The sequence below is a fragment of the Baudoinia panamericana genome (assembly GCF_000338955.1).
Source record: "Baudoinia panamericana UAMH 10762 unplaced genomic scaffold BAUCOscaffold_2, whole genome shotgun sequence".
Lineage (NCBI taxonomy): Eukaryota > Fungi > Ascomycota > Dothideomycetes > Mycosphaerellales > Teratosphaeriaceae > Baudoinia > Baudoinia panamericana.
The window spans coordinates 1,860,867-1,874,090 of NW_006911258.1; the positions used below are offsets into that span (position 1 = coordinate 1,860,867).

Genomic DNA, 13,224 nt, shown 5'->3' on the forward strand with positions numbered 1-13,224 from the left:
GGGTGGAGGGAAGAAGTACAACCATACCAATGATCATTCCACGGAGCGAGTGTATGATCGCCGGGCATGCGGAGCTCTGAGTCTGTGTGGAAATCCGGGGGTGCTCCGTTGCGATTTGGAGACGGTGGCCTTGCATACCGATGCGGGCCGCTTGGGGTGGCAAAGATGTTTCAGATCGGCATCTGTCCGGTGGACAGTCTCATGAGAATTGTAATCGTTCCACAAAATTGGCTCTCAGTCGTTGGTCCTCTCTTCTCCCATTACTCGCCAAAGCACATCCTCATCCAGCGCTTCCCCACTCCGTACCAGGCTCACCAGTCTTCTAACAACGTTTGACTTGACGTTGACAGTCTTCGGAGAAGCAGCGAGCACGCGTAAGTAGCGATTGATGCTCATGGCAACGACTTTGATGACATCCTCATCCATCTCCCCGCGCAGCCGTAACATCGGCAGAAGCATGAGCACCACCTTCTCCGCGAATGTCGCTTTCTGCTTCTCGGATACCGCAACCTCGCCGCTCCGCACGCAAGACAGTGACGTGCCAAGCGCGGCTGGAAAGTCGGGTGAGAGCATGTCAGTGCCGAAAATTGATAGCCGCGCTTCGCACATGATAGCTTCGGAAGATGATGGTGATGTCGACCGAAGGTGCGACAGGATGTGTTCAAGTACAGTGCTCGAAGCCGGTGTTTGGTCGAATGCTGCAACCAGCTCGAAGATCTGCTCAGCCATTTGCGCGCTGTTGTTGAATTGCTTCATCGCGGCGTCGAAGATGGCGATGGGTATTGCTCCGGAGAAGACGGGCGCTTGTGCTAGTTTCTGCAGAGCTTCTAAGTCCACTGCATCCGTACCTCTACTCGGCTCTGGCTCGAACTCCGCAGCGGTGATGGTTGGTAGTGCAATCATATCCTCGTCACCATCTGCCTTTGCGACAGCATCCTCCTCCACCTCAGCAGCGTCACCGGCCATCTTCTCGTCCAGTCCCAAAATCTTCCTCCTCGCAGCCACCTTGGCAAGATACACCATCTCGAGCTTGACGTACTCCAACCATAGTCTTACTTCATCCTTACAAAACCTCAGTCCTCTCTGCAGATATCCCCTCGCATTCTGCATATCCATCTGCTCCTCCGCAAACCACTTAGCCGCCAAAACCCACAACCCCCACTCCCTCGGCTTCAGCCTCAACACCGCCGTGAACACCTTCACCAACTTTTTATTCGCCTTCTCCCTCTTACAGAAATCAATATACTGCATCCACAGTCCCATATCACCCGGGAACTTCTTCGTCCCTCTCTCGAGGATGAAAAACACGTTCTTCTTCCCATCGTACGCCAACCTCCTGTCCTTGATGCCGAGACGGCGACAGCGATGTTTGAGTAAGGCATTAAGATTGATCTCGTACTCGGCGTAGCGGGCGAAGTCGGCCGGAGTGCTGCCGCCGCGGCTATTGATGATGTGTTCGAAGGTGCTGCGTTTGGAGGTGATGGCGGCGATTTCGGCGCGGGTGAAGAGGGAGAGGCGGGAGTAGGTTTGCAGAGTGGGAACGTGTTGTTCGAGGTAGAAGCGCGCTTTATCGGCTGCCGCGGCCATGTTGACACTATGTCGAAGTACTGATGGGATGACAAAAGATGGCTTACTGAATTTGGAGGGTTTACAACGCGCCAAGATTTCGAGATTGAGGCTCTGCGGGAAGCGGCTCGGTGTGGAGGTGCGGCTAGCGGATGCGGTGGCTGCCGAGAAGTCGAACGCAGCTCATAGTGCCTTAGGCATGAAGATCATCAGAGATCTGACTATTCACTACCCGCGTCTACCCTTTATAGCTCTCCGAATGCGAGGGTCAACACAAAACCATGACCCCATTAAACGCGCATATCAATCGCTGGCACCACCAGCACCTTCATCAGCCACCTACAGCTGGCTATTCACCCTCAACCAGTCTGAGGAGGCTTCCTTGACTCCTCCGCAGTCACGCCATTAGCGGGCACAGTCCCCTCCTGCCTCTCTCCCTCCCTAAGCTCCCTCATCCCTACCTCCAATATCTCCTTCGCGGCCCCCATCCTCCCGAGCTAGATCCAACACGCGTACGCCTCTGCGAGATGGCGCACCGCCTGCCCCACGAGTTCCTTCTCGCTCTCAGAAGCCTGAAGAGTCAGCATAGTAAGCAGCCAGCCTTCCCTATTCCATTGCCTTATCCAGAAGGGGGCTGTACGTACCATATGAGCAGATCTCAAAGACGTGGGGTGGGGAATGTTGGCTGTCTTGATAGTAGTCTTGCGACCAAGGCTTTTGGAAGGGAAGTCAGCCTTCCCCATCCCACTGCCCTGCCAGAGCGGCGGTGCGTACTTTATATCCAGTGCCTTGTTGAGGGAGGCAGTGGGAGTGTTGTGTATATACTGTATCTGGAAAGGGCCCGGTTGCGTACGTTACTGTTTCGATGAGATCTTTGCAGTCGGTTGGATGGAGAAGTCGAACTTATACAGCGTAGAGAGAGAGTGTGCGTAACGTGAAATGCTTTCACAAAGCCGGCCTTTGCCCGCGCACGCAGCAAGCTTTGCTGCAGAACAATGTCGTGTTCATCCTCCCATTCACATACACACCCTCCGTGCGTGGTCGGGGTAACCCACCAACTCCGCGCAAACAAACAATCACATCCACATTCACGACCGATCCCATCCCCTCCCCTCCCATCCCATCCCATCCAGTTCCTTAACGCTCAATCATCCGGATACTCCTCCCTCAAATTACTCACAAACCTCCCCTCCCCGCCATCCCACCTCTTGAACCACCGCCCCGCCAACGCCAGCAACCCCTCCTTCGGCATCTCCGTCATCGGGCGGATGTTCTCCTCGGCCACATACCGCACCGTCTTATCATCGGCACTAGGGTCTCCGTCAGCCGGGTCCGCAATGACGTGGTAGTACACCTCCCGCGCCACCACCATTCTCCTCTCACACGCCGGCTCGGACTGGTTTTGTGATTGGGAGTGGGAGGGGGAGTGGGAGTGGGGGTGGGAGGCGGATGGGGAGTCGGACGGGGAGTCATACACAACGTTGTAAAACGGCTGCTCCCTCCCCCTCGGCAGCTCGTCGACCCGCATTTGCTCGATCCACCGCGGTTCGGCCGCACATTTCGTGTCCCACCCTACTATCATCCCCTCGTACCCGTACCGTCTGTGTTGGAAGTACGTGCCGATTTTGTGACTCACGCCCGGGTCGCCGGGGATCCAGTAGGAGCGGAGATCCGCTCGGCTGGGTCGGTAGGAAGGGGCGGGTTTGTTGGCGTCCGCTGTGCGGGCGGCGGTGATGAGGTGCATCAGCACGTGATGCTCGCGTTCGCCTTCGAACATGGGCACGATGGTGTTCTCGATCAAGAACAAGTCTTCCGGGCAGTGGGCTTGGTAGTGTTTGATCAGATGGGGCAGGACCTGGCGACGACGGTGGAGGGTGTTGGCCGAGGAGGTATCGCCGAGCACCATCATGGACCACAACATCGCGTACCACGCGCTTTCGACGTCCGGGTAGGCGAGGCGTTTGGTGGTGCCGCGTTGGCGGTCGCGCGCTTCTTCCACGGAGTTCATGATGTTGCGACCCGTACGTAGGGCCATTTCGAGAGTGGATGTGGCGCTGAGGTGGAAAGGGTGTTGGGCTGGGGGCGCGCCCATTTGGGAGAGGCGGATGGCGAGGTGTTCGCGGGGCACTTCCTCGCTCGAGCGCCAGGGGTCGATGTGCATGACGTCTGCTGGGTCCTCGGGGTCGAGTTCACGAGGTGTACTGGGGCGAGGGGCGCCGTCGAGGGAGGTTCCGGGGGTGGCTTCAATGACGGCGTGGACGTGGTGGGGGTAGTTAGAGGGTTTTGCGTTGATGCCGAGGCGTCGCGCTACGGCGCAGTAGATGGCCACGGATTGGAGGGGAAGGGAGGTGTGCGGGGGGTCGAAGAGGGCGATGCTGATGAAGTTGTTGCGGAGGGCGTGGTAGTCGTCTCGACTCGTGTTGCCGACCAGATCTTCCGACCGCAGGAATCGCGCGGTCTGAATCGCCTTCTTCCGCGTGCTTAATGAGTCGAAGTCTGGATCTCGCGATTTGATGTTGGCAGCAATACGGTCAAGTTCTTGATCGATGTCGTTCAAATCACCCTTCTTACCAGCCAACACGAAGAGGTCGTACGCACCCAGCACCTCCTCGAGCCTCACCATCTGACTCTTCTGCAGCCTCATCCACTTCTCCAACGCCGTGGTTCGATGTATCTGGCCCAGAATCGCATTGGCATGATACCGTCTCGCCAATACATCGTCCGCATCATCCGGCGTCTCGTCACGCTGCCGCAGGAGCAGGTCTTTGACATCGTAACCACCCTTCGCGACCTGCTCCATCCGCTGCACGCGGTGCTGCTGCGACTGGAGTAGCGCTTCAAACAGGTCCAGAGCATCCTTATCCCGCTTTCTCCGTTCCGTGAACAGTCGTTGCCACTTCGTTTGCACCGGTGGTCGGGCGAGCTTGTCCTTGATCTCGTGACGCGGCTCCCAGTAGCGGTATTCGTGAATGCAGTGCGCCCGCCATACCAATGGCTCGTGGGTGATCTTGTTGCCACGCGTGCATGTAGAGCCAAACGCCACTGTATCGTCTGGCGGGAGGAAGTAGATGATCGCTTCCAGCAGCTCGTCCGGGAGGCGGGAGAGGAGTGAGGTGTCCATGCTGGAAACTAGGTCTTGCCCCTCGACTCACTCCTACGATTCAGAGGATTGTCGTGAACAAGAAGCGATGACTCAGTGTTGGAGGCGTCGGATATGGATTGGATTGCAACTTCCCGAATGACGACAGGACGCTTCGGTTATGCAAGGTGTCACGTGCGCCGGACCATTAATTTTATGCTGCCGTCTGCATCTGACCGTCGCCTTTCTTCTACTACCGCGGCATGTACTGTACATGTACGTCTCGACTGCCAGGCGTCGCGGGTCGGAGGAGGAGTTGGCTGCTGTAGTACATGCAGGTGGATGAAGGCCGTCGGCATAACTGCTCCTTGCCTTGCATTGTCCGAGTCGGCTTTTCGGATGTTTCGGCTTGACGTATTCCCGCGTAGCCATGAGATCGCATAAGCACGGTAAGGATTGTGCGCTCACTATGTTTGGTAGATCCGTACATTAGCGATGTGATCGCCATCTCATTGCATCCACTTACTTTCTTACCACCACCACCACCACCACCTCCACCACCTCCACCTCCCCCTAGCACCACCATGAGCAGACCCCAGGACGGCGGCGAGCTTGAGCGCGTTGAGTCCTACCAAGTAGGTTCTTCCGTCACGCTTATCAACACCGCATTGCACGCTCACATGTAAATGTTACAGTGGCCGGCGGGACACATTGGACACCTCACGCAGCATCAAATCGACGCACTCGGGAACTTCAAGAAGCTGTGCGAACAGAAAGGCTACTACACCCCAGCATCGGAGGATGGCAAGGTACCCTCATCCCACGACGACGAGACGCTCCTCCGCTACATTCGCGCACGCAAATGGATACCCCAAGAAGCCTTTGTCCAGTTCAGGGAGACCGAAGACTGGCGCATCGAGAACCAGCTAGACACGTTATACGAAACGATCGATGTTGATGAGTACGAGCAAACGCGTAGGTTATACCCGCAATGGACTGGCCGGCGGGACAAGCGAGGCATTCCCCTCTACGTATATGAGGTTTCGCAGGTAGACTCCAAGGATGTCAACGCCCATGCCAGTGGGAAGGACGCCAAGCACGCGAAGCAAGCGACGACTGCCACCACGCCTCGTCATCTACTGCGGTTGTTCGCGTTGTATGAAAATTTATGTCGTTTCGTCCTACCTTTGTGTTCGGCTCTCCCAAACCGACCGCACGGCGAATCACCCATCAGTCAGAGTAACAACATCGTCGACATCTCGAAAGTTGGCTTCGCGAAGTTCTGGAGCTTGCGGAATCACATGGGCGACGCATCGAAGCTGGCAAGCGCACACTACCCGGAAACGCTGGATCGTATCTTCGTCATTGGCGCGCCGAGCTTCTTCCCGACCGTGTGGGAGTGGGCGAAGAAGTGGTTCGATCCCATTACCGTCGTACGTCGTGGCCATCAAACTACTACGCATGAACAATGCTGACTGCAGGCTTCTTGTATAGTCCAAAATCTTCATCCTCTCCGACAAAACCATGTTCGAAACCCTCTCCAAGTACGTCGACGTTGACAATATCCCCAAAAAGTACGGCGGCAGGCTCGACTGGCAATTCGGCGACAGACCTTTCCTCGAGCCCGCCATCGCGGATAATCTCCGGTGGAAAGAAGATGTGCGCGAGAAGGGGCACAGAACACTGCCCAAAGGACCTGTTAGATGGCAGTATGACGACAAAGGCGATTTGGTCGCGACGGCAATTGGAACCGAGCATGGAAAGCGCAGGGCGCTGGTCATTGCGGGGCTGCATCCCGAAGCTGGCGTGGCACGGCTGGCGCTTTCGCCTGGCCGCGTCAACGCTAACCCGCAAGTCGGCAGTCTTTCTGGTGCAGCAGCAGCAACAGGAGCGATAAAGACTTCGCCAAGCGCACCACCGCAGCAACAACAACAACCGAACGGAACCGCACTTCCCTACAGACCAGCTCCCAACAACAACAACAACAACATGTCCTCCTCCAACAACGCCGACTACAGTATCGGCAAAGGCCTTCATGCATCATCCCAACCCTCCTCCCGTACAGGAGCGTACACGGTACCATACACAGACATCGACCAAGACATCGCCAGTCCACCAACAGACTCAAGGCAGGGAACGAGTAGTACCCGTTTCGAACAACAAAACAACACGCACGCGCAGGGACAAATGGCGCATGGGACGCCGGACTATAAAGTCGACGGACGGGGGGAGAGGCAGGGGATCATGGAACCCAACACCGTCGGGCAGGCGCCGAAGGAACACCCGATGAAGTATCCTCAACCTGGGGATGGGGAGGGACAGCAGCCGAGCATGATGGAGCAGGCGCAGAGTTACGCGACGCAGGCGGTTGAGCAGGTGCAGGGGTTGTCGGGGAGTGTGTTGGTTGCGGTGGGGATGGGCGAGAAGAAGGAGGAAGTTGCCGCGCCGAAGGAGGTGAAGCCAGACGATCCGAGGGTTGATGACATGCCGGCGAAGAATGTGGAGGAGTTTTTGCGGTATAAGGCTATGAGTCAGCCGCAGCCGCCGGGGAAGTGAGGATGAGAATGATGACGATACCCATGGTTTGCTTCGCTTTGCTCTGCTTTGCTCTAGTACGGCGGTATTTCCGCTTCGAGATGGGTAGGGATGCGGTGCATGAAAGGGAAGTAGCGCTATTTGATCGTTCAGCGGACAGGTACGGTAACGCCTAGAGGGATTACGATAACGATGTATGCAGTGATGCAGACTCGGTCGCCTTTTGTCAAGCCTAGCCCGAAGCTCAAAGCGCAAGTTGTCTCACCGGTCCGTCGCTCCTGCCTCATTAGCCGCCGTGGGTTGACTGTGCCACTTACCTGCAGCCAATACGAGGCCGCCTTGACACTCTAGCTATAATTCGACACAACAACCCAACTAACAACCTTCACATATCGCATTCCACACCTCGTTCGGGAAAACGCAATCAGATACGATGTGGTCTCCCGCAATTCTTGCCGCGTTACTCGCCATCACTTCGTTTCCCTCCAGTGTCCTAAGCGAAGCGCAACATCCGCTCGTCGACACTAACGCTCACACCATTGTTGCTTTGCCAACCTACAACGACACCTTCGCTCGCCTAGGCGAAAACTGGAACGCTCTCACCGAAGAAGCCAAACAAGCCGCCACTCGCCTCAACTCGGCGCTCGACCACATCGGCTTCATTGGCCACGACCGTCACCTTGACGAGATCCCGGCCAGCATCAAGCAAGCACTAACCCAGATCAACATCACCGCCTTTGAGCAATGGCTAGTTCAAACCACCGAAGAAGGACTAGAGGAAGCGCTGAAGCAGTTGCAAGCGGTCGATTTCAAGAGTTTACCTGCTGACACGGTGAAGTACATCGAGGAACACCCGTTGGAGACGGCGGTTTTCGCCGTGGAGACTGTGGTTTTCTTCGTCCCGGGCGGTGTGTATATCCCGTTGCTTCGGGTGCTTGGGTTTGGTCGGCTGGGGGTTAGAGCGAGTAAGTTCTATCGGGAGTTCTTGTTCGCTCCTGCGTGATGGGACATGTGTGGCTGACATGGTCGATTTTTTAATAGGATCGGTGGCCGCTCTGCTGCAGTCCATGATCGGTCCGTATGTTCCTGCGCGGGGTTGGTTCGCTCATTTGGTTAGCGCCGCGATGGGAGGGTATGGCAGGGCTGTTCTTAATACGATTACAAGGGTCACGATCAAGATTGGGTGGTTGCTGGGATTTTTGCATCGGTGAGTAGCATGGTGAGGCGCCCGCTGCCTCAAGCGTCCGTGGAGCTACAGGTGGGACACGATGCTCTTTCTCCCTCAGCCTTTACAGTTGAGTAGTCTGTTCGGTGAAGCTCTGTACATTACGACCGTTGTTCGCGGCGAGACGGTCACGAGAAGAAGAGGTCAGAAACGAGGAAAAACGAGTTCTGGTAGAGAATGATACTCTATATTTGATGCTTTATAGCTATGTTATTCCCATGCGCCGTTTGAGAACACCTCTAGCAATCCTGGATGCCCTTTCCACTCTACGCTTGGGTGCCCTGAGCTCGCGACTTCTTCGACGACCGCAGGATGCACATGCAAAGGGCCAGCGAAACCACAATGATGACCACTATTGCCAGAGCCAGTACCACCGCAACGGTTGACCCTCCCGTAACTTGTGGCAAATCGCGCGCCTCGAGCTTTTCGGCTTCCGAGTGGTCGCTTGTGTTGCGAACAGGGGAGTCGCCGTAGCCAGAGTGGGTATGGTTGACGCCATGGTGCTGGTGGCGGTGAGCGCTGAACCCGCTGCTGTCCGTGCTGGTGTCTTCAGCGGTATCGTCGCTGGATAGTGTCCGCCTGTCGATCGTTGGGAAGGCGATAGGCGTCTCAACATCCCTGGCAGTGACGGCAATCCCAGGCTTCTGGCCATCCATCGAGTACACCTTGATACTAGCGAGCTCGAAGTAAGCATCCTTGAACGCAGAGGGATTGTTTTGCACGTAAGCTGCGCACGTTGCAACGCCAGTCGCCGCTGCAGCACCAGAGCTGGCCCAGACATTGCCGGCCCACTGTCCGCAGAAGGTAAGATCGGTGATAATGGCCAACGACTGGAAGGACTTGGTGTAGTCACAGCCGGAGCCAGAGAACTGGGCCATCGGCTTTGCAGTCCAGGATGCTGGGTCAGGCTTGTCTGAGGCGAGGTCCGAAGGGAGCTGGGAGCGGCCGAAGAGGTACACGCTGATGCCCGTCTCTAGCCAGGCCATGACATAGACACCGCCTTGTTGGTCGTTGAAAGGTTTGCCGGCGGTCGCCATCGTCTTTCCGTCGATTACATTCTGACCCTGCGCCTGGACGGAGCAGCCGTTTGCAGCCTGTCCGGAGTTGCAGTCGGCGTTCTGCAGCATACCCTGGAACGCAGACGTCGAGTTGCTAACTGTGCAGGCGGGAGCGGTGTGTAGTGTGGCGGCATTGACGGTCGAATTGTGTACGAATTCCACGACGTCGATTTCACCACCAACCGGCCACGTCTCATTGTTGCTGCTTAACATCCACAAAGCGGGCCAGACGCCGAAACCGGTAGGGACATGCACGGTATCGAACGCAACAATCGTGCCGACCTCGAAAGTTTGCTTTGACGTCAAGCGGACCGAAGGGCGATTGGCGGTGACCGTGTCGAAGTCCGCGCCGATGTAGACGTTCGTGGAGTTCGTGGCTTCATTGAAGATGTAGCCAGCATAACTCTTCGAAGCCGCGTACTCCAGTCCAACGTACTGCACGGTGCCGACCGTGGGGTCAGCACCAGTGAAGGCCGTGAAGCCAGAGAAGAAATTGGACCCGGAGTAGTCCGCGACAAGGCTGAAGTTCGATGTGGCCGTGGTGGAGGTGGTAAGGGCCAAAAGCATGGTGCAGAGCACAGCGAAGAATGATGAAAATGTCATGGTTGGGTTGGTAGAGACGGTCGGAATGCTGGTGGGACACGTTGCGAGTTTGTTGTTCCAAGCAGGGTTTGGGAGCGAAGTTCTATGCTCGTTAGGCTCGTGTGACGGTAGTGCGGTGACTGCTTTCCAGAAGAAGCCGAAGTTCGATCGCTAACGAGTGGTCGAATGTTTGTGAAGGAAAGCTGCGGTAAGGAGCGATGGTATGCGGTTTATATGCGGTCCAGCCACAATGCCAATCAAAAGTCCAGTAATTTGATGTTGCCGCCGAAGAACACTTTGCACCGTGCTGAATATCCACACAATGTCTTTGTACCGTAGTAAAAGGAAGCCAGACAAAGAAAGCCGAAGAACAGACCGGCTGTCCAAGGTTAGAAGAATGCTGCGGACAAAGAAAGATTATAGAAGAGGCGACGGCGTGAATAAAGGAAGCAGAGTATACAATGGGAAAGGCAGACTGGGAAGATGATGGCTATACGGTTAGTCGAGGTTAGTATAGACGATCATGCGTTGCAGGAAGGGTAGAAGAATGTCCGCTAGCGTAAGGTACGTGAGGTCCTGGGCATTAGTACGGGCTAGTAATGACCGCACCTATGCTTGTCTCAAGCACGCTCAGTCAGAAGTAAATGTCAAACAATGCCAGAGTTATATGGCAATGGGAAGCAGGAAGACATGTCGCAAATGTCGGAAACACGGTAGTAGTAGCGAGCTCTACATCCTGCCTTCTGCCATCGCTTCCCGCACTTGTTCAAACACCTGCATGAAACACAAACGGGGTTAGCGCGGAACATTCTCGGCCAATCAAACGCGCGTACCACGACGCAGCAGAAACGGGAATTTGAGGGCTCACCTTCAACAATTTACTCCTCGCGCCTTTGGCCGCAACACCACGCTTCTCCAACCCTTCCTCATCCAGCATGACCATATCCTGCCATCGCATGTCTTTCAGATTATCAGTGTACTTATGTAACCGCAAACTCCGCAGCCAGTTCGGGATATCCTTCAGTAGATGCAGATCCGTAGGGTCTTCCGGTGGTTTCGAGCTGCCTCTTCGACCTCGCGGTGAGCGTCCTCGAGCGATTTCGGAGGCGTCGGAGAGGTAGCCTTCACCGCCCATCATGGCGTAGCCGGAGTTGGCGAGGTTGATGCCGGCGAAGTTGTTGTTGAGGGCGCCCATTTGGCCGTCGAAGGTGGAGAGGAAGCCGTTGCTTTGTGCCATTGGTATGCCGGTCGCGGAGAGGCCGCCCGAAGGGCCGGTGATGGCGATGCCGGGTGAGCTTGGCCGTGAGCGACCTGCCTGCATTGCTAGAATCTGCTGTTGCTGTAGCGCCGCCGCTTGCTGTGGTGACAGAATCTGGCCCAGCTCGTTTGTCATGAGGATGTTGGATGGCATACCCGGCGTCAGTCCTTGTTGAGAACCCTGACCCTCTGATGATCTTGCTCGCCGGTATTTGCGTACGTCATCGAGCTGGATCCGGTTGTTGACGGTAGATAGAGCGGCAAGCTTCATCGCCGTCGCGTTCGCCACCATGTCTGCTTGATTTGCGCCTTGCTGCGTGTTGAAGCTCGGAACCATGGGCGTGTTCATGGCGGAAGCCCAGCTCCCGCCTGGCGCGTATGGAGAGAAGAGTGGCATGCTTGGAGCATTCGAGTCGCTGGCTTGTACGGTGGTGTTTTGGATGTTGTTGTCGCTCGAAAGCGAGAAGGGCCGTGAGCTTCTCAAGCCGGCAGACGGAGGCGGTTGGCTCATACCAAGCTGGCCCATTGGCGCTTGTGCGAAAGCCTGTTGACCTGATGAAGACTTTGGCCGACTGATTGGCGGCTGGTTTTCTGAATGCGCGCTCGCGCTTGTGCTCCGCCATGGACCGTCAGGTATGCCGTTTCTCTTCGGCGCCTCCTCCGGTGTTGAAATCGTGGGTGCAGCTAACGACAAGCGCTCGCCTATTGTACTGTTCCGATTCGACTTCGGGGGTGCTGTACCCGTTGTTTTCTGGAACTCGGCCTTCTGATCTTCAATCGCATTCGCTGCATCCGGGAACATGCTCTTGATTGTGTTCGGATCCAAGGCAGAGTTGCGCTTCGCACCAGGCGAAGGCGGCGGCTTGGCTCCAAAACCGAAGGAGCCTCTCGATCCTTCAACGTTCAGCTTGTTCATCGCATCGTTCATCCTTGAAGACATCGGGTCCTTTTGATCAAAGGCTGCGGGCGATAGTACGCCAGACATTGGGTGACTCTTGGCCATTTGCTGCAGCACCTGGATGAAGAAGCGAATCTGCACCTGCGTCGTCTGCTGTAGAAGAGCGTACAATGCAGCGGTCCTCTCCGGCTCGCTGAGCACCCGGAACCACTGCTCGATAGCGCTAAGCTCATCCTTGAAATCTTGATCTAGCGTCGCCGCCGCCATCTCCTCTAACGTAGTCTCATACTGGTCAATATCCGCAATCCACTGCTGCGCCGCCTTCTCCGCGGCATCTTCGGGGTTGCCAACATTCGCACCCTGCTGAAACTGATTGAGATACACCTCAGAGGCCGGACGTATGCCGCGATTGGCAAGCGGAGACGTGCTGGAAAGAGCTCCCATGTCAGCTGATGCCCGGATCTGGTGACCAGAGCCAAAGCCGGTGCGGGAGGTGGGTGGTCGTAGGGTAGAGCTTGAGGCCGCAGGCGTGCTGTTGCGGTCTCCTATGATGTTGCTCGCCATGATTGGTCTTTAATGTGTACGTCAGGTAGAATTGAATCTGACTACCCCGGAACTGCCTGCAGTACCTGCTGCCTTCGGAGACTCCTGCTACTTGAAATGCACGCAAATCTTCGCGATTAGCGGCGCATGCGACTAGTTACTGTATGCGATCCTGACGGCACGTGAAGGCGGGGTGCTTTGTTGTTGGTTGGACTCGAGCGGGTGATGTGAACTTGGGCGAGAGAGGTGATAACTGTCTCCTAAACGAGTGTGGGTTGTATTTCGCTTCTAAAGCCTCGCGAGACAGGATAGGAGACAGTCGAAGTTGCTCTTTGTGGCCTTGGGATTGGTCCTGGCTGCGCGCTAGATACTGGGCTGATGGAATTATTGAAAACGACGCTCCACAATCAGCTAGCCATACCCAAAAGCGCGTGTTGCGCCAAGGCCACGTGACGAAAGCGGAGCGCGCTATGACCGTCTC

General features: G+C 56.1%; 7 protein-coding genes across 7 annotated transcripts; 2 read left to right on the plus strand and 5 right to left on the minus strand.

Moving 5' to 3' along the window:
• Positions 1 to 528: 528 nt before the first annotated feature.
• BAUCODRAFT_51792 (uncharacterized protein) lies at positions 529 to 1,587 on the minus strand (the record flags this gene model as incomplete). Its single annotated transcript, XM_007674593.1, has 1 exon — positions 529 to 1,587. A coding segment is annotated over one exon (1,059 nt), but the record flags the coding sequence as incomplete, so codon positions are not given.
• A 252-nt stretch (positions 1,588 to 1,839) lies between these two features.
• Positions 1,840 to 2,688, minus strand: BAUCODRAFT_30760 (uncharacterized protein). Its single transcript, XM_007674594.1, has one exon. It carries the CDS (start codon positions 2,307 to 2,309, stop codon positions 2,064 to 2,066), a length of 246 nt encoding a protein of 81 aa, XP_007672784.1. The 5' UTR covers positions 2,310 to 2,688; the 3' UTR covers positions 1,840 to 2,063.
• A 22-nt stretch (positions 2,689 to 2,710) lies between these two features.
• BAUCODRAFT_63524 (uncharacterized protein) lies at positions 2,711 to 4,687 on the minus strand (the record flags this gene model as incomplete). Its single annotated transcript, XM_007674595.1, has 2 exons — positions 2,711 to 2,876; positions 3,042 to 4,687. 2 exons carry the CDS (start codon positions 4,685 to 4,687, stop codon positions 2,711 to 2,713), a joined length of 1,812 nt encoding a protein of 603 aa, XP_007672785.1.
• A 644-nt stretch (positions 4,688 to 5,331) lies between these two features.
• Positions 5,332 to 7,201, plus strand: BAUCODRAFT_62741 (uncharacterized protein; the record flags this gene model as incomplete). The annotated part of the gene is made up of 3 exons (XM_007674596.1): positions 5,332 to 6,078; positions 6,140 to 6,506; positions 6,675 to 7,201. The coding sequence occupies 3 exons, from the start codon at positions 5,332 to 5,334 to the stop codon at positions 7,199 to 7,201; spliced, it is 1,641 nt and encodes a 546-aa protein (XP_007672786.1).
• On the plus strand, positions 7,202 to 8,591 carry BAUCODRAFT_372368 (uncharacterized protein). The gene is made up of 2 exons (XM_007674597.1): positions 7,202 to 8,145; positions 8,222 to 8,591. Exons 1-2 carry the CDS (start codon positions 7,614 to 7,616, stop codon positions 8,389 to 8,391), a joined length of 702 nt encoding a protein of 233 aa, XP_007672787.1. The 5' UTR covers positions 7,202 to 7,613; the 3' UTR covers positions 8,392 to 8,591.
• Positions 8,592 to 9,055: 464 nt separating this feature from the next.
• Positions 9,056 to 10,009, minus strand: BAUCODRAFT_46242 (glycoside hydrolase family 16 protein; the record flags this gene model as incomplete). The annotated part of the gene is made up of 1 exon (XM_007674598.1): positions 9,056 to 10,009. A coding segment is annotated over one exon (954 nt), but the record flags the coding sequence as incomplete, so codon positions are not given.
• Positions 10,010 to 10,533: 524 nt separating this feature from the next.
• Positions 10,534 to 13,120, minus strand: BAUCODRAFT_30765 (uncharacterized protein). Its single transcript, XM_007674599.1, has 2 exons — positions 10,914 to 13,120; positions 10,534 to 10,819 (listed from the first exon to the last, which is right to left on the minus strand). Exons 1-2 carry the CDS (start codon positions 12,762 to 12,764, stop codon positions 10,775 to 10,777), a joined length of 1,896 nt encoding a protein of 631 aa, XP_007672789.1. The 5' UTR covers positions 12,765 to 13,120; the 3' UTR covers positions 10,534 to 10,774.
• Positions 13,121 to 13,224: the final 104 nt, after the last annotated feature.

Coding starts and splice junctions, on each gene's coding strand:
- BAUCODRAFT_30760 (XM_007674594.1), bottom strand. CDS start 2,309: ATGGGGAAGGCTGACTTCCCTTCCAAAAGCCTTGGTCGCAAGACTACT.
- BAUCODRAFT_372368 (XM_007674597.1), top strand. CDS start 7,614: ATGTGGTCTCCCGCAATTCTTGCCGCGTTACTCGCCATCACTTCGTTT. Junction 8,146..8,221: donor TCGGCTGGGGGTTAGAGCGA/GTAAGTTCTATC, acceptor ATTTTTTAATAG/GATCGGTGGCCGCTCTGCTG.
- BAUCODRAFT_30765 (XM_007674599.1), bottom strand. CDS start 12,764: ATGGCGAGCAACATCATAGGAGACCGCAACAGCACGCCTGCGGCCTCA. Junction 10,820..10,913: donor CGAGGAGTAAATTGTTGAAG/GTGAGCCCTCAA, acceptor TGTTTCATGCAG/GTGTTTGAACAAGTGCGGGA.